The sequence below is a fragment of the Phoca vitulina genome, unplaced genomic scaffold (assembly GCF_004348235.1).
Source record: "Phoca vitulina isolate PV1807 unplaced genomic scaffold, GSC_HSeal_1.0 scaffold3, whole genome shotgun sequence".
Classification (NCBI taxonomy): Eukaryota; Metazoa; Chordata; class Mammalia; order Carnivora; family Phocidae; genus Phoca; species Phoca vitulina.
Window position 1 is genome coordinate 83,922,775 of NW_022589706.1, and position 18,895 is coordinate 83,941,669.

The 18,895-nt window shown below is 37.2% G+C and overlaps 1 protein-coding gene across 4 annotated transcripts in view; it reads right to left on the reverse strand.

The window, feature by feature from the left end:
* COL25A1 (collagen type XXV alpha 1 chain) overlaps window positions 1-18,895 on the reverse strand; it is a 467,924-nt gene that overhangs the window by 46,807 nt on the left and 402,222 nt on the right. For all 4 annotated transcript variants that reach the window (XM_032400984.1, XM_032400983.1, XM_032400982.1 and 1 more), the window contains exons 19-23: window positions 9,536-9,598; window positions 4,958-5,026; window positions 3,815-3,859; window positions 2,236-2,280; window positions 1,232-1,309 (exon numbers count right to left, since the gene is read on the reverse strand). In XM_032400984.1, the coding sequence (XP_032256875.1) occupies window positions 1,232-1,309; window positions 2,236-2,280; window positions 3,815-3,859; window positions 4,958-5,026; window positions 9,536-9,598 (300 nt within the window). The remainder of the gene's footprint in view (window positions 1-1,231; window positions 1,310-2,235; window positions 2,281-3,814; window positions 3,860-4,957; window positions 5,027-9,535; window positions 9,599-18,895) is intronic.

Here is an 18,895-nt window from a genome sequence, read left to right on the forward strand (position 1 = left end):
TGGAGGTTCCTGCAGCTCAGACCCAGAGGTGAAAGATTTGGAAGCTACAGCCCAGAAGAACACAGAGGGAGTGACTGAACCAAGAAAAGATCAGAGACTTGAGTATACCAAAAATTAGGGGATGACAGAGAAATTGGAAATACTAACATAGAATGGATCTATCAAAGCAGAAAACTAGAAGAAATGAGAGTAGAGGATTAGAAAAACCAGAAAGAAAAAGTTTCAAAAGGAAGGCGGTTTAGTAGAAATGTCACAGAAAATCAAGGGTGAGGAGTACAATGGGCTTGACTTAGAGGTCACTAATGGCCTTTATAAGAGAAGTTTCAACAGAATGTTGATACAGGCTACAATGGAGGAGTCCAAGCATGAAAGGATGAACAAAAAGCAAAGGTGATGATGGGCGCCTGGGTGGCTCAGTTGGTTAAGCGACTGCCTTCGGCTCAGGTCATGATCCTGGAGTCCCGGGATCGAGTCCCACATTAGGCTCCCTGCTCAGCAGGGAGTCTGCTTCTCCCTCTGACCCTCCTCCCTCTCATGCTCTCTGTCTCTCATTGTCTCTCTCACAAATAAATAAAATCTTAAAATAAAAGAAAAAAAGCAAAGGTGATGGAGACAAGCCACATGGTCTATGGATTTTTACTCTATAGGTATTTCTCTATGGTAATACATTATATTATGAATGGTAACAGTAATAAGAAATACCTATAGAGGACTTAGTATGTGCCAGGCACTGCTCTAAGTGTATTATATGCATTTAGCTATTTATTTCTCATAACAACTCTTGAGACAGGTACTACTACTATCCCCATTTTACAGGTGAGGACACTGAGGCACAGAGAAGTTAAATAACTTGCCCTCAGTCATGCACTTAGTAAGCAAGAGATTTGCACCCAGGCAACTCTGATTCTAGAGCCACAGGGCTCTTAATTGCTTTGCGAGGCTTCCTTTTGAAGCAAGGAGACAAAAATTGGCAAAATAGCACAAGGTTTAAACCAGATAACACTAAAACGTATCTGAAGGCAGAAGGGAAAGAAAAGGAAAGACTGAAAAATGCTATGAAATAAAGAGCATACACTGGGGCATGGAGAAGGGGATGGGCTCAGGAAGAGGGTGTGCTTGGAGTAGTGGAGCCCTCCGGGATCCTGGGGCAGGGGCATGGGAGCTGATATTTACACATATTACATGGGTGTTCATTAGTGTCTCTGTGTCAGGGGAGGGGGCAGTCACTTGCCTGCAAGGCTTCATGGAGGTTGCCATTGTAGTCTATGATCTCGGTGGCTCCCTGATCTCCCTTTTGACCAGGTGGACCCTGTGAAGAAAACCAACCAAGGGAAAATTATGGAAGTTAAGCTAGGCTGTACAAGGGACTGTGGCAAAAACAAAAATAGCAACATGCAGCTCTCTCTGATCTATTCCGTTGTATGGCCCAACAGCACTTCAGAGTAATCATGTTCAAATTTTGTCCTTATTGCAAAGGAGACAGCGGTTTTAACTTCCTATAGATGGTAGATTAAAGATATGAAATCTGATTTTTTAAAAAAAGAGATGATTCAATTTCTGAAGCTGTTTTCTGAAAATTATAAAATGTAGGCTAATCTGATTTGACTTGCAATGTTTTGTTGGCTTTAACAACAAAATTAAAGCAACCCCTAATCTCTTTCTATACTTCTACATCTCATTGATTGTTTCCTCATTCTTTAAGAAGATAGAACAATGTTCTGTAGGAAATGCTTGGCTTTCTCAGTAGGAACAGAATTCCATTAAAATTAAAGCAAAATAGGGTACAGATATAAGATGTCTACCCTAGACAATAGCTCTGCCACTGAATTTCCAGTAGTCATGTCCTAACTCCCTGCCTATCTTTAAAAAAGGCTTTGAAAATATGGGCTATTGCTTTCTTTATAATTGGCTTAATTGAAAAATGGAAAATTCTATTAGCTGGATGGTTATGGGCTTGTTATTGCTCAGTTAGCAGAGGGAAAGTAGATAGAAAGAGTTCTTTAGACCTTCTTCTTGTGGAGCTTATTTTATGTGTTAGACTCTACATACTCATTGCACCTGGTGACCAAAATAAAAAATAAGAAAAAAAGGGGAAGCAGCAGAAATAATCAGTAGTCTACCTCCAATGCTATTATTGGGTAATATTAGTCCAGGTGCCATGTGAAAAGCCACGTGGACACATGAGTCAAATCTGGGCTTGTAGGGGCCAAAAGCTTAGATGAGAAGTGTACTCACCCTTGGTCCCAGGGCTCCAGAGTCCCCCTTCTCTCCATGATCACCCTTTCCCCAGTGAAAATAGAAAAAACTGAATTAGTAGTGGGGCCAATGGTCCAGAAATTTCTCAAATCTAAGGATGTATTTAATACCATGCAGCAGCACCTTTGTTATGAACTTTTGACACGGAAGTAACAACTAGAAGAACAAAAACCACTGACATAGAAAATACTTTTTTAAGATGCACTGTAAATTCCCCTTCAGATGACAGAGTATCTTGGAACAACAATATATACTGTAACTTTCTTACTAGAGATTTTCAAAAGCAAAGCAAGTGGCTTCTATGATACCCAAAGTAAGCTTTTACCTCTCAGACTGAGCCATGTTCTTGTTTTTATATGAAGAGATTTGGGGCAAAGGGAAAAAGAGCCAATCAATTGGGTTGTCTGTTTTCTGAGAAAAAAAAAGATGTGTAGATAACCTGGACAGGGAAGGAATGGAGAGCTCAGTCTTGGGAGGTTTAGAAGGGAAAGGTCATCTGTGAGGCCTCTCTTTGATGATGATGAAGATCTAAGGAAAAGTCTATAGGTATAGGCCTTTTAACACTCAGAAGGTGCTGAAGTGGACAGCAGCTAGCTAGAGCAGGTTGGCAGGGCTGAAGGTCAGGGGTAGGGCAAAGCCAGCTTTGTTTTTCAAATGCAGGATGAAAAATCTCTAAAGTTCCATTCATGGTGTTATGACCCAGCCTGGAGAGAAACCAGGAATAGTCCATGCACAAACCACACAGGCATCACTCTGAGAACACTCAAAATTCTCCTAAGTCTAAAGAAAAACTTTGGAGTAGAGATATATATGAACCTGTGTCGACTTGAAAGTTTTTTAAGACAGCCTTAAATTTGTAGTGTTCTTTTCCTAGGTGTAATTCAAAGCATTTTACTATATCTTTCTACATATTTCATAAAATGGATATGGACCAATGAAAGTAAGCAGGAAAAGGGTTTTTAATTTTTTTCCATCCACATTATATGAATAACATTGACCATAATAATTAAATGTTATGAATAGAGAATTAATAATTTCTACTCCCTGTTTTCCTCATTTTTTACCCATTTTTTTCATGTTATTAGCTGATAGCATCTTAAATAACATGATTCTGCTAACAGTATATAGATAATGGCAAATATTATAAAGACCACGATCAAGGAAAGAATTTCAATCAGCAGTGAAATTTTAATGCCATGGAGGGAATCAACTAACTTAAAAGCAAAGTATAATTTGAACATTCATCACAAAGATAGCCAGGAAATAAATGAGATTATACCCTACATAATGTAAATTAAATAAAGTCCTTTTTTTTTCCCCAAGAAGCTATTCTCATGAAACAGGAAATACAACTTCTCTTAAAGAATAGTCGGAAGCACAAGAACACACAAAAATAAACAAGATGAAACAAACCAATTGTTTTGAGATAGTATCACAGGGATGAAAATATTGCAATCCCAGTGTGTGAGAATTTAAAACATGATTCTCTGTGGAAGAGGCAAAAGGCACAGCTCTTGAAGGCCTCATGTGACATTAAAATGGTTACTTGGTTACTGACCTTTGACCCCTTTGGGCCTCTAGTTCCTGATTCACCTTGTTTCCCCTATTACAGGAGAATATGAAGATGGAAAAGAGAAATAACAGAGGAGATAAGAACAGAAAAAAGAAATTAGCAGTGACTCAGAAAAATGAAAAATGGAAACACTTTATTGTAACTGCCTCAATATATGGCTGGACATAATTTTGGCTATTATAATACAAAGCATAAGTAGTTATCACCATATCATTAGCTCATTCTCTGGTCTCGCCACCACCTTCATTCCATTATAATTCTGAAGACTGCCCACCCATCATGGATGGGAAGAGTTCTGTGAATAATCCTCATTAGTCTCAACAGTGTTGGCATAAATTTCTTTTTCATCAAAGAGTAAACCATTTCCTGTGTCTCTAGGGTGGGTTATTAGAATAAAGTGTTACCATATTAGTTTACAGGAAGTTTAGAGGAATAAAGACTGAATAGTGAAATAAATCCTTAGCTCTGATATTTTCAGGGTGTTCTACAATTTCAAGTTACCACAGAAACTAACACAACGCGTATCAACATTTTTCTCAGTAAGTTTTTTTTCTTTTAATTTTATTTTCTTATGTTAGTCAACATACATTACATCATTAGTTTTTGATGTAGTGTTCCACGATTCATTGTTTGTGTATAACACCCAGTGCTCCATGCAGAACGTGCCCTCTTTAATACCCATCACCGGGCTAACCCATCCCCCACCTCCCTCCCCTCTAGAACCCTCAGTTTGTTTCTCAGAGTCCATAGTCTCTCATGGTTCGTCTCCCCCTCCGATTCCCTCCCCTTCATTTTTCCCTTCCTACTATCTTCTTTTTTTTTTTTTTTTAACATATAATGTATTATTTGTTTCAGAGGTAAGTTTTAATACATAGCATGTTAATATGACAGTACCTCCCTCTTTACATTTGGATGTGTTACTAAATTTGTTTACTGGACAGAACAAACTGGAAAAGTTGAATTGTAAAATTCCTTTTGAAAAGAACCAAACAGTGTGCATTTCAATAAATTGTGATTTTTGCTGTTTTAATACCTGTTGAGGAACTGTATTTTAGTTTCGTGTTCTAAAGTAAGTAGGACACATTTCCAAACCAAAGAAAACTATCTTCCAATGCAAGAATAACTGACCTTTGGTCCAGGGGCTCCAGGCTCCCCTCGCTCACCTCTTCCAGGAGGCCCTGCCTCCCCACGTTCACCCTGTCACAAAATACAAAACAAGTAAATGGCAATTCCTCCTTCCCCCCAGGCTGGTCCCTGTAGATTAACAAGTGAATTCAATAAAATCAAGGAAAGCGCAGAGTTACCATTTATTTACCATGTATCCTGCATTGTATTAATCTCAACATGGGTTATCTCATTTAATAATCAAAACAATTTTTCAATGTTTGTATTATCATTCCTATTTTATACACAAGGAAATGGTTTGGTAATGCCTATCTGATACCTATGTTGGTAAATGGAAGACCTTTAAAGGGAATTGATAAGAACCATCATTATATCTCAAGACAGACATGGACACAGTTTTCATTCTATAGCCACTTTTTAAGATCTGCCAGGGAGAAGCATGGCAAAGTGGCTAAGTGCCAGGTTTTATAATTTGATGATATCCTGGGCTTTAATCCTGGCTCTGTTATTTACCAGTTCCGTGTTTGGGACAAATTAGTTAAGTTCTGAAAACCTCAGTTTTCTCTGTAATGTGAAGAAAAGTATAGTACTGATCTCACGATTTATGAAGGCGAAGTGCTCAGAATGTAAGATACATAGGTGTTACAGCTTTTAACTATATTCATAGCTCTATGAAGTATGAACATGATCACTGCTCTCAAGGAGCTAATGATCTGGTTAGACAGACAAGATCCATATAAACAAAATAGTTAAGAATTAAGGAGTAATTAAGGCTAATAGTGAGAGAAGAGGAAATCCCATAGGGTTTTGAATGGTCCAGATTGGCTTGCTGGAGGTGAGATCCGAGTCATGTCCTAAAGGTTGTATTTTATAATTATTGTTGTTTATGACTATGCTGTTGATGAGTCCAGCAGCTGCCTAAAACACTTCACATGCGCTATCTTATTTAATCATTGGGACAAAGGAGAAAGGTGATGGTTCCCAGAGTCTACAGATGAGGAGACTGAATAAAGCTCAGAGAGGTTAAGGAACTTGGCCAAAATCACAAAGCTTTTAAAGTGGGAGAGCTGTGATGTAAAACTGTGCTCAAACTTCTGTATTTTTTTGCATAATGTTTCTGAATGTAAATCTTTGCACATATCTGGTTATTTTATTTTTTTAAAGATTAGACTAATTTTTAAAAAAATTTTTTAAAGATTTTATTTATTTATTTGACACAGAGAGATCATGAGTAGGCAGAGCAGCAGGCAGAGGGAGAGGGAGAAGCAGGCTCCCCACTGAGCAGGGAGCCCGATGCGGGACTCCATCCCAGGACCCTGGGATCACGACCTGAGCCGAAAGCAGACACTTAACCGACTGAGCCACCCAGGCGCCCCTGGTCGTTTTCTTAGGATAAATTCCTAGTTGGGGAATTGCTGGGTCAAAAAGTACAAACATTTGAAAAGCTTGCCAAACTGCTCTCCAGGAAGACAGTGTTGTTTTCCATTCCTAAGCACAGAGTAGAGAGTGTCCGCTTCCTGCCTGATAGGTAGAATTGCAATAATCAAAAAGGTTTGGAATTCAGACTGGTGATGGCATGTTTATGGGTGAGAAAGGCACCCTCCTCACTGAAGGAACTGATGCATCATGGAAAGGAGAATAAAATAGCACTGGATCCATCCTGGGTGATTTGGGGCTCTAAATTCCAAGATATTTACCTGTATCATGCCCACTTTGGGAAGCCTGTGGGGTTTTGCAGGGGAGATGGGAGAGATTAGGGCAAGGATTAAAGAAGACTCAGCAGGTTCTTCAGCATGAACCGAAAAGAATGTGAAAATGGAGAGCCTGGGAGAAAGGCAAGGAACTTGTCTGGATAGAAGAAATGGAAGAGATCTTCCAAAAGGGATTTTCCAGGGATTAGAGACGGAAGGGTCTCTGTTGGTGTATGGAATTTTAATTTTTAAAAAATGTACCATATTTGGTCTTTCTTTTAATATTTTACAGAAGAATTCTAAAATAGTAATTATAAGCTTATTTTAAAGAAAAGCAAAAACCTGAGAAAATCATTTATCTATAGCATATTACAGGAATGGAGCCTATATATGTTTACCTAGAATCACTTTTTGTCACAATGCCCCTAATTAGCTGCTTGTCACCCTATGGAATTATACTATTTATGTGTTTACTTCTATCTCTCCTTCCACCTCTGTCTCACATATACTGGAATGTAAGCTTCAGGAGAGTAGAGAGTTTTTGTTGCAGTTACTCTTCATCCTCAAATATTAGAAAAATCTCTGGCAAAAAAATGTGCTGAATTAATGATAAACATTTTACTCAAAATATTCTGAATTATTTTAATAAAACCCCATTTCTTTAGACTGACATAGATTTCTCTCAGACACTTGATACAGATGCTGAGGAAACAGCAGTACATAAAAACAAATTTTTAGATACCATTATACAACTTCCTTCCTTACAATCTCTCTTCACTGTGTTGGGGATAAAATATGCAGGATTAGTTTATTTTTTAAGTCTGAATTTAGTGGTACAAATCCAGACTTGCCTACACAACTGGAAAAAGGCCACTCTTCGGCTGAGAGAGAATTTTAAATAAACATGACTTTTCCATTATGATACCAAATTCATGTTAAGCAATTCAGCTGAAAATTGCTCATATTGTTAATATAATTGTTAAAATATTGTTAATAAAACAAATTTCCTGTCCACATCCCTTCTTGTGGAAAGACAAAACAAGTACAGTACATTCTTTACTTTTATTGGGAATTCAGAGCAGTATCTGTTAAAATCAGGCTGGGTTCTTCATGAACAAAAATCAATGTTGATTTTGTGACTTTACACCTGGATTTTTTTTGAAACCCCAGAGTAGTTTATTTTTATTTTTTTAAAAGACTTTATTTATTTATTTGAGAGAGAGAGAGACAGAAACAGCAACAGAGATAGTTAGAGCATGAGTGGGGAGGAGAGGGAGAAGCAGGCTTCTCCCTGAGCAGGGAGCCCAACGTGGGGCTCGATCCCAGGACCCTCGGATCATGACCTGAGCTGAAGGCAGATGCTTAACCAACTGAGCCACCCAGGTGCTCCAACTCCAGAATAGTTCAAAGATTTTGTTTTTAAGTAATCTCTATACCCAGCATGGGGTTTGAATTCACAACCCTGAGATCAAGAGTCTCATAGTCTGCTGACTGAGCTGGCCAGGTGCCCTGAAACTTCAGGGAAGTTGAAAATCAGTGAACTAAAGAAATGATATTTAGGGATGAACTCCATTCCCTACTACCTGTGTTTCTTCTACTTTCCCCTTTTTAGCAAACAAAATGCCAAACATTTAAAGATCTAGTTCACACCTGGTTCTCTCTGGCATTGACCAAGTTTTCTATTTCTTTTGCTGATCTATGAGGCTGGCTTCTTTCTTTACCTGGCTCTGAGGCAGCAAGCCTGAATAAATACAACAGTTCTCATGAACACGGAATTCTCATTATTCTCTTGCTTCCTCTCTCTTTATTCCAGAAAGCACATTTCTTGTGTGAATCTGTTCAGGCTAAAACAGGCATTCCTCATATTTTGTTAATAAGCCTGACAGCTCATTATGTGAAAAAGAAATTGCTTGAGAAAACAGCAATTTTGCATAAATTCTACTGAGTTTCAGTCCCCCTTAGGCCACACATAGTTTCCATTTACTAGGATTAGAGTTATTTTCTCTTGATCAGCAGAAATGAGGACCCCTCTGCCAAAACAGACCATGAACATATTTCCCTAGCTCTTAGAAATCATCCTGGCTTATTTCTGGTGAATGCAATACACACTGAGGCAAAGACTTCTACAGTTTAAAAATAAAAGAATGTAGTTTGATCTAATTTTGCCCCTTTGATTCATGAGTCTGTCATGAGTAAAGTTCCATCCATACCTTTTTATGTCTTACTGAGTAGATAAAAAGACAACTATGGGTCCAACTACATCCACAGCAACATAATTTTTTATATGGTGGCATATAGATTTTGCTTTTAGGTCCCTCTCTAGGGTTGCCAAGTGTAAGATCATGACATGGTTTTCATTACAGGATCTTTCTCAGACATTATTCACGATAGATCCTTTTGAGATGAGACACTTAGGAATCTATATGACATCAGTACTTGCCTTTGAAATCTAGGGAGTGAGCAGGGGGCAAGGGGAGGGGGATGATAATAATGTTTGATTTATAAGTATGTCCTAAAATTGGCGATAAGGAGCAGCAGTTAATGAGTTCTATCTCTCCTCATCAGAATTCCCCCACCTTTTCATATGGTCAGGAGGCAAACAGCATCATATCAATTTAGGAACAATTTGGGGAAAACAGGAGCAATTAATATATTTCATTATCCTGTTGTCTTACCTGAGGCTTTCTGGAATTAGCTTCCTATTACGCTATTTAATATGGTTTTCCGTTAGAAGTGTTAGTAGTAGGTGATAGGTGTTTTCGTTCTCTATTAGGCAAAAATATCTGGTCACCTAAACAATAAAGTCACTCCACACTTCTTTCAACACAATGGATTAAAAATATATGACAAAATATTTCAGAAATAAAGGAAGGAAAAAAACTCCACTAACCTTTGTTCCTGGTAACCCTGGTAAACCTGGTTCTCCTTGAGGACCAATGAAACCTGGTTCTCCCTTTAAAAAAGATGGGCATATGAGATTGTTATTCATTTGGCAGTAAATAAGTAAAGTTAAACTGATTTACTTTTACTGGGATTTTACCCCTTTGATTGTATGCAGCTTTCCTGCTAGACCCAGCTACTGAGTATAAAATTAATCAGAATTGGTTTTGGTCAGTGAAAATACTCTGAGCAAAACTTTGAAGAATCTTAAGAGAGTAAAATTGACAAAGAAACCAGACCGATGTCTTTACAAATTTCTTTGTCATCTGTTGTCCTCTATTTCTTATCATTTACCAAATTAAGATCCATTATGTTAGGGTGGATGTGGTACGTGGCCTCTAAGACAGGCCTCAATGATCCCACCTCCTGGGTATTCATGCCCTTGTGTAATTCCCTCTGCTAAAGTGTAGACTGGACTTACTGACTCATATCTAACGAACAGAATATATTGGCAGAAGTAATGGGATATCATTTCGGAGACTAAGTTATAAAAAGACTGTGGCTTCCATCTTGGGGGCCTTTCTTGTTCTCTCTTACTTGGATCACTTGCTTTGGGGAAAGCAAGCTGCCATGCTCTGAGCAGCTCTATGGGGAGGCCCACGTGGTGAGGACCAAGTTCTGCCAACAACCACGTGTGTGAGTTTGGGAGCAGATGGTCCACCCCAGTAGAGTCTTCAGATGAAACCACAGTCCTGGCTGACAGTTTGACTGCATCCTCGTGGGAGACACTGAGCCAGAGGCACCCATCTGAGTTGTGCTCAAATTCCTTTTCTTCCAAAACTGTGAGGTATTGGATGTTGTTAGTTTTGGGGGTAATATGGTAGGCAGCAATAGATAACTGATATATAGGTGTGGCCAGGGAAGAGATTCAGGAATGTTCAGCATGAAAGGAGAAATATCTCTCCTTGCTATACCTCCATAACCTCTTCCTCACTACCTGGAGGAAACCCAGTTGTGATATATTAAAATATATATTTGGTCTTGTTCCTGGTTCCTTGCACAGAGCTCCTAAAACCCTTGGAATTTCCTGAGTGATAAAGAGTAATAGGAGTATCTTTTGTTATTCATAACCCCTTTCAAACATACCTGAATTTATGCTAATGAGGTGACTTGGTGGGTTCCTAGATAGCTTCGGGGGGGGTGTTAAAGTTGGAACTTTCAGTCCTTCTCCTCTCACCATCTCCAGAGAGAGGGACTGGCAATTGACTTCAATCACCAATAGCCAATGATTTAATCAATCATGCTTATGTAATGGAACCTCTATAAAAATCTTTAAACAGTAGGGATTGGAGAGCCTCCAAGTTGATGAACACATCAATGTGCTGGCAGGATGGTAAATCTCAACTCCACGGGGACAGAGGCTCCTGTGCTTGAGACTCTTTTGACCTCACCCTATCTACTTCTTCATCTTAATCTTTTATAATAAACTGTAATAGCATGACATTTCCCTGAGTTTTGTGGGTTATTGTAGCCAATTATCAAACTTGAGTGGGGATGAGGGTGGGTTGGTTGCTAGTACCCTCGAATTTGTAGCCAAGTCAGAAGGGCAGGTAACCAGGGGACCCAGTACTTGTGATTGGGGTCCCTAGACCATCCTTTCTATAAAGAGGTTGAAAGTGAGGGCAGCTTTGTGGGACTGAGCCCTTAAAGCCTGTGGAGTCTGATGTTAACCCTAAATAGTTGGTGTCACAATAGGACTGAATTGTAGGACACCCAGTTGGTGTCAGAGGATCAGAGAGTTGGAGAATTGGTGTTGGAAAAGACACCACATGTTTGTCAGAAAACACCTGAGACCAGTGTTCATATTTTCTTCAGTATCCATAAAGTTTTATTTTCTTTTTAACAATGTGAGCTCAAATGTAAGAGTCTAACTTCCTTAAATCTATAAAGAAGTTTTAAAGCAAAAAATGTAATGGCTCTGTTCCCAAACTTACTGCTTCCCCTGCCTCCATTTGGATTATTTCTGGAGCAGTTGCTAATGTTATTATTTTATTTGATTTTTTTCTAATGCAGTGATATTTCAACATTTGTTTTTTGATACTTAGAGTTGAGCAGGAAGATACAGAGAGGATGTTTTATGAAAAGTGTTTAATGTCATCAAATATTTTGAAACACGTTAGTTTTAAAATATGCCACATAAAACCTTGGGTACTGGGTGGGGAACAAACGGATATCACTACCACAAAATGTATCACATTGATACAGAACTCAAATATATTCATCTCTAGCTCTGATGCTCATGGTACTGGTTTAAGAAAAAAAAAAAGGTGGAGGCTAAGTAATGCTTTAGGTTTATTGCTTGTGAATTTTTTGAGACTCTATTCTACCTGTTCCCATATCCTTACACATAATGGAAAGGGCCTCTGAACAAATAATTTTTGGATGATCTCTTAATTGTCTAAAATGAAAATCAACAATATTCGGAGAAATCAATGATGACCATTCTACATTAAAAAGAGTTTAATTGTTATTTTAAACAAAAAAAATCACATGGAATACATTTATTTACAAGTAAGATATTTCTCCCAGTAAAATTTCATATACAAATTCATAAATATTCTCTGTCCACCCTCAAGAAAAAGTTGTAATAAAGTAAATGTGTATCATTAGTAATGACTTACTGTCATGAAAATCTAATGTGAGTTAATAGGTTGAAAATTTATAGGTAGAAAAGACTCTTGCATATCTTCAAGTAGAAATAAACTGATCTCACTATTTAGCAAAGCAAATAGAACACTATTAAAGCATACTAGTAAAAGAGAAGAAAAAAGAGTAAATGTTGAAAAAATGTATTTCTTATTCAGGTTAGTGTTTAGTTTATACAAAGATGAAGCATGCAGTTTCAAAATTCACAAATAACTAAGTAAGGCTTTGTGATCTCAGTGGTCAGACAAAAGTGATTTTTCTTCCTTTAAAAAAATAGAATATACATTAAATTTTCCTGAGGAAAGTATAGTAAGTTCCCTTAAATAGAATGTTCAGGGGGGAAATTTTTTATTTCCAGATACACAATTAGCAATGCATTTGACAGTCACAATGATTTTAGCATTGCTAATATTGGCTAATTTTAAAGACTTTGAGTACAATTAGTTTTACCTTATTTCACTCTAAGAAAGCATCTACCATATTGATGTATTCATTTCTTATCTCAATTTATTCAAGGGGAAATAGCATACTTAACTTTAAGATCACAATTTTATGTTTATTTAATTCCAGAGCTCTCAACCACTTTGGAGACATTTTCTTAATCCTCTCTATATCTTGGCAGGATGGGGAGGAAATAATCAATGGTCTCTTTTCTGTCTCAGGCTTGAAAGCCAATTGTTGAAGTAAATAATGCATAAATATGTCTACTCATAGTCTTGAGCTGGTCGGGTGTTTCTTAACTTCCTAAGCTAATGACAGAAGTTCTCAACCTCTTTCATTTACCCGTATTAGTGTACACAGTAGGAAAAGTTCATTGATATGGTTTCAGATTCCACATTTCATTTAACCTTTAAGAAACTACCATTTGTAGAGTTTGGGTAGTACTGAAGAAGAATATCCACAATTTTATGAAAAGGCTATTAAAATAATCTTCCCTTGTCCAATGACATATCTGTGTGAGGCTGTTTTTCTTCATACACTTCAACTAAAACAACAAATTGCAACAGATTGAATGCATAAGCAGATATGACAATCCAGCTACCTTCTGTTAAGCCAGACATTAAAGAGATTTGCCAAAAAAAAAAAAAAAAGTATAACAATGCACTGTTCTTGCTAATTTTTTTTGTTTTAGAAAATTCAGTTATATTTCATAAAAAAAATGTTATTTAATTAACACATAATGGTTTTTAAAAAATTCCTCAGTTTTAATTTCCTTTTTTTTAATTTATTTGACAGAGAGAGACACAGCGAGAGAGGGAACACAAGCAGGGGGAGTGGTGGGAGAAGCAGTCTTCCCGCTGAGTAGGGAGCCCGATGCGGGGCTCCATCCCAGGACCCTGGGATCATGACCTGAGCCGAAGGCAGACGCTTAATGACTGAGCCACCCAGGTGCCCCTCAGTTTAATTTCTAATACAGAAACCTCAATAGATATAAGCCTACATAAATGAAAATTCTTTCAATCCTAGTTTTTAAGTGTGTAAAGGAGTTTTGAGACCAAAATTTTTGAGAACTCTTGGTACAAAAGTACAGAATTGAGTTAAAGCCTGGCTTTGCAAATTGGAATCCTGAGGTGCCCAATAACGGAAGATTCTACTGTTTTTAAAGGGTGGCTTAGTCAAGACTTATAAGATAATGCAAGCAAAACACTTAATGTTGTCTTTAGAATACAGTGAACAATAACTTTGTTATTATTGTTGCCCTTATCTTACAGTCTCAAAAATGTTAGCTATCATCATTATTATTGTGCTTAGTAATAGTATTACAACAACTCTGCAACTAATTGGTGATATACAAGGTGACTTTTTGATTCTCTACGATCTGTATGGGGCTATACGCAATACCTCTCCAACTTCTTCCAAGAAGTAACCCTAAATTTTCTCATGTGAATATATCATCATTTCATGAGACAATATCCAGCTGTCAGAGACTGTAGGACTACCAAAGCAGAAGTGTATAAGGTAGAGAAGTGACAGATGTACTAAGAATGAGTTTTCTTCCTGTAAGGAAGGAAAAGGAGAAAATGGTCATACCCACTGAATTTCTCTAAGTAAATGTAATCCTTTAAAAAAAATCTTGCCTCTTTGATTAAAACCTCAATAGATATAAGTTGATTATATTATATATATTTATGAATATATATATATATATTACATATAAATTGATTAAAAGTTCTAACCTCCTAGAATGTCTAGGAGAAAAGCCATGACAACCTATGGTTTTGTGGTGAAAAAAATAAGCAATTGGTTATTCTACTGTAGTCACAATTCTAGTTAATCAGGATAGAGGAAGGAGGCTGACTTAGGAGAAGGTAGGGGAAAGCAGCTGAAATATAATCTAAACACAAAACACTCTTGGGAAAAAAATCTTTGGAGAAAATCAGACTACATAAAAATGAGGTTATATAAGTTTTCAGGGTAAAGAGCAGGAGAACTATTTTTATTGGACTATATAATAATCCTCAGAACTGTTTTTATACATCTAGTCTGATTTAATCAACGGGAAATAAGATTGCTAAATTGGAAATTATTCACACGTATTTGTCTGAGCACACAAGGTAGGGTAGAGGGACAGTAGAGGAAGTTGGAACAACAGTGCAATTAAACCCTTACACTACTTTTAATGAAGGGGCAACTAAATTTAGAGTTTTAAAAATTTATAAGACAATTACTTGAATTCGAAAATCCAAATTATAATTTCTATGAGCCATTTCAGGAATTACATGCAAACATAAGGCAGAGATCCTTTGAAAAGGGAAGATGCTAACTGTCATAATCAGGGAAACATGTATTTACACAGGTAAACAGCAATTAAAATAGCTCCACCATTGAAGTGAAAACAATAAAATATGATATTTTCTGAAACAATATTAATCTTTTCAGTTTATGATGTGTTAATGCTTTTTTTTTTTAAATGACAACAAAAAATATCTAAGAAAAATAGGGGAAAGGCAGAGCTTTAAACATTGGTTTGTCATGAACACCAGGGCCCCAATGAATAGCATAAAAATGAGTTGAGAAGATCATTACTTCAGGGCCACTTTAATCTGTTCTTCTCTCAAGTTTCATATATGTATTTATTTTCTTTCATTTCATAAATACATTTAAATTTGCCTCCATCTCTCTCTAGTCAATCACCATCTCTAGTGAGATAGCATTTTAGGTTTTTACTTTTGTTCCTATTGAGAACAAGATTACAAAGCCAATTGGGATTCCATTCCTATTGGTGCTGCTGATCCTGTATGGAAGGGAATCAAAAGAGTGAAGGCAACCAACTGACAGATCTTAAAATGTCATTGTAAAGTTAGTGCTCAAATACAGGGAAAGAGAAAAGTAAAAATTAGAGAGAGAAGGAGGAGAAGGAATCGTGGAGGAATGTAGGGACAGAGCAGGGAGAAGACAGGAGAGAAAGAAGAATGGAGAGGAACAAGCATCTTAAAATTTTCTGTTCCTCTACCATGACCATAACTATTAAATCCAGGTTTAATCAGTTATTTTTGTCATCGTGTTTTCACGGGTCCTGGAAACATCCAACTACATCTATGCCTGAGACAGACACAGGAAAATAAAACAATATAATACCTAACTCTTAAAAGAAATACAGAGCTCTGATTTAACCAAAGCCCGGAGATAAAATATATACAGCACTATTTATCAGAACCTCTTAACACATTCCAAAATTTTAACTGCTTAAACACAATTAATTGCTGGCACAATATTCTGCTCCCCAAGCCACATGCTAGCCAGTGATTAAATGGTTGTCAGAGAAATGGAAAGCCTTGTTTGTGCTATTGTAATATGGCACTAATGCAGCATTGAATTCCAAAATGAAGAAAAATTTGGTTTAATTTTCTGCTCTTGTCTTGGATGTTGCATCTGATTTCTTCCTAGGTTGTTGCATGAGTTTTGTCCTTTGTTTATTCTTTAATTAATTAGCTCACCACCAATGAGTTCAAAAATCAAGTCTCTTAGCATAATACCCTCTAGTTCCATCCGCATCGTTGCAAATGGCAAGATTTCTTTTTTTGATGGCTGCATAATATTCCATTGTATATATATACCACGTAACATAATAAAAAAAAATCAAGTCTCAATACCAAAACTGTAACATGTTTCCCTGTGTTAAGCTGGTAGGAAAAAAATCAATAATAGAGTAGCTGTGGTTTAGGCAACCAGACTGGGATTTGGGTTGGGCAGAAGAAATGCTATTTATTCAGCCCATAGCACAGTGTAGGCCTCGAAGTACATTGCCGGGAGCCGTTGCAACAGCAGCAAGCAGTCCCATCTGAAAATCTGACACAAGTTGCTAATTTGAATGAAAGTTTTAAGCAGCCAGGGCACATAAAGATGCAGAACCAAGTCTACAGAGAATAGCTCTAGCTGAGATCAAAGAGGTATCTTCCCATGACCAACTTTGGAGGGCCTAATGGTCTCACACTGACCTTTCCAAATGTAGCTAACCATTTCAGCAGCCACAACTTTGATCTTGCAGTATGAAGCTCAAGGAAGATAAGTCACAATAGCTAGTAAGTACTATATTTGAACAATTATCCTGATTTTGCACCAAAAATTCTCCTTGCTGATTAGAGTGTTAATATTAGATCTCTCCTCTTCTCTCTCTTTCTATCCACCTAGCTTTCTTTCATACATTGGCAATGTATGCATAAACAAGAAAATTAAGCTGTAGGTAGGTGGGATCTATTCACTCTATAAGATTTAAAAAGATACAAAAAAGATACGATTTTTGACTGAAGCCACTTTTATTTAACTCATTTGTTGTTACTTTTAAAAACTTTCAATGGCCGGGGCGCTCGGGTGGCTCAGTCATTAAGCGTCTGCCTTCCGCTCAGGTCATGATCCCAGGGTCCTGGGATCGAGCCCTACATCCGGCTCCCTGCTCCGTGGGAAGCCTGCTTCTTCCTCTCCCACTTCCCCCTGCTTGTGTTCCCTCTCTTGCTGTCTCTCTCTCTGTCAAATAAATAAATAAAATCTTTAAAAACAAAAAAAAATAAAAAACTTTAAATAGCCTAATGGGGCGCCTGGGTGGGTCAGTCAGTTGGGCGGCTGCCTTCGGCTTGGGTCATGATCCCGGGGTCCTGGGATCGAGCCCCGCATTGGGCTCCCTGCTCAGCGGGAAGCCTGCTTCTCCCTCTGCCTGCCACTTCCCCTGCTTGTGCTCTCTCTCTCTCTGTCAAATAAATAAATAAAATATTTTTAAAAAAATAAATAAATAGCTTAATGAGATAGCTTATAAATTCTGTGTATTCTGACAACCGCCCCCCCACACAAAACACCCTAAGACAAAACAAAATACCCCAAAACAATGCAAACAATTACTTTCTTTAACAAAAGAGGGCAACAAAAACTGGCCTTCTATATTAAAACAAGGCAAAGGAAAGGTAGAAAATTCCCTAAGAATATGATCTTTCTGAAATCTAACAATAACCGTCAAAGGTCTCATTAAGTTTTAGAATTCCATAATAAAATCCGGACTGATTTTCCTTCAAGCCCACATTTAATACATAGGAAGAAAGTATTTGAGACCACCTTCCTTTATCTTCTAAATGGCTATTGGGACAGACTACTGAATACTCTTCTATCAAATTTACATAAAGGTGAGAATTTCACATAGGTGAGAAGAGTCAACAAATACATAGAGGGGATTATTGGTCAAGGTAAGAAAGGAAGAGATGGCTTCATTCACACAGAAATGGCTCCCTGGGTGTTTCCCTATAAACTTCCAGAGCTTACCATCTGTTAAATGGAATGGTGGCCAGAAAGTCCTGATTAGCTCTCGCCCACAGAAAAATCTCTGGTTTTTCATTTATTACCATTTGTTTTATTTTTATGTCATTATCAATTAAAGCAGTAAAAGATATTATTTTTTTAACCTGTCTAAAAAAGCCTCTAACATACCAGCTTAACCCAAGTCATGTTTTCCATGATATTTATTACTCCCAAGCAGATCCAATTTTCATTGCCCAAAAATAGTACAATAGGGCTTGAAAAATATGTGCTGATTTGCCTGGGTGCTAAAGCATCACCAATAATTTTGATTAATGTGTCTTGACACTGAATGCATTAGCCATACAATATTCTCCTTGCTTAAAGGCTAATTAGAATTCAAGTCAGCATGATACCTGCTTCTGAGGATTACAGCAAGAACATTTGTTGTAATAAGAACGTCCAGGCAGCTAGTTTTTGTAATGATTGATTTGTAAAATTATTGAGGGGAAAAAAAAAAAGAATGAGAAAGTAGAGTCTGTCCCAAAAACAGTATTTCCCTTAAGGATAAAATTTGAGTATAAATTAAAACATCTTGGTGATATGATGAAAATGAACTGCAATAGTAGGTTTATTTAAAACTCAGAAACATACCTTTCTGCTTTTTTTTTTCTTAACAGGATTACATCATGAAAACACATTCAGTATATTTATTGGAGGTTTCATTATGGCTGCTAAAAAATCTCTGATTTCTGGTTGCATGAGTTTCCTAATTGGATTCTTAAACTACTCAGCTGCTCAGACACACTCTGTGCAGGAAGGAAATAATTATAAGTAACAATAACACAATCTTATCCTTTTAACCAGTATTTCTTCCTTTTCTTTTTTCTTTTAGGAATACATTTCACATCCTATGTTACTTCCAAAAACTTTCCTCTCTCAC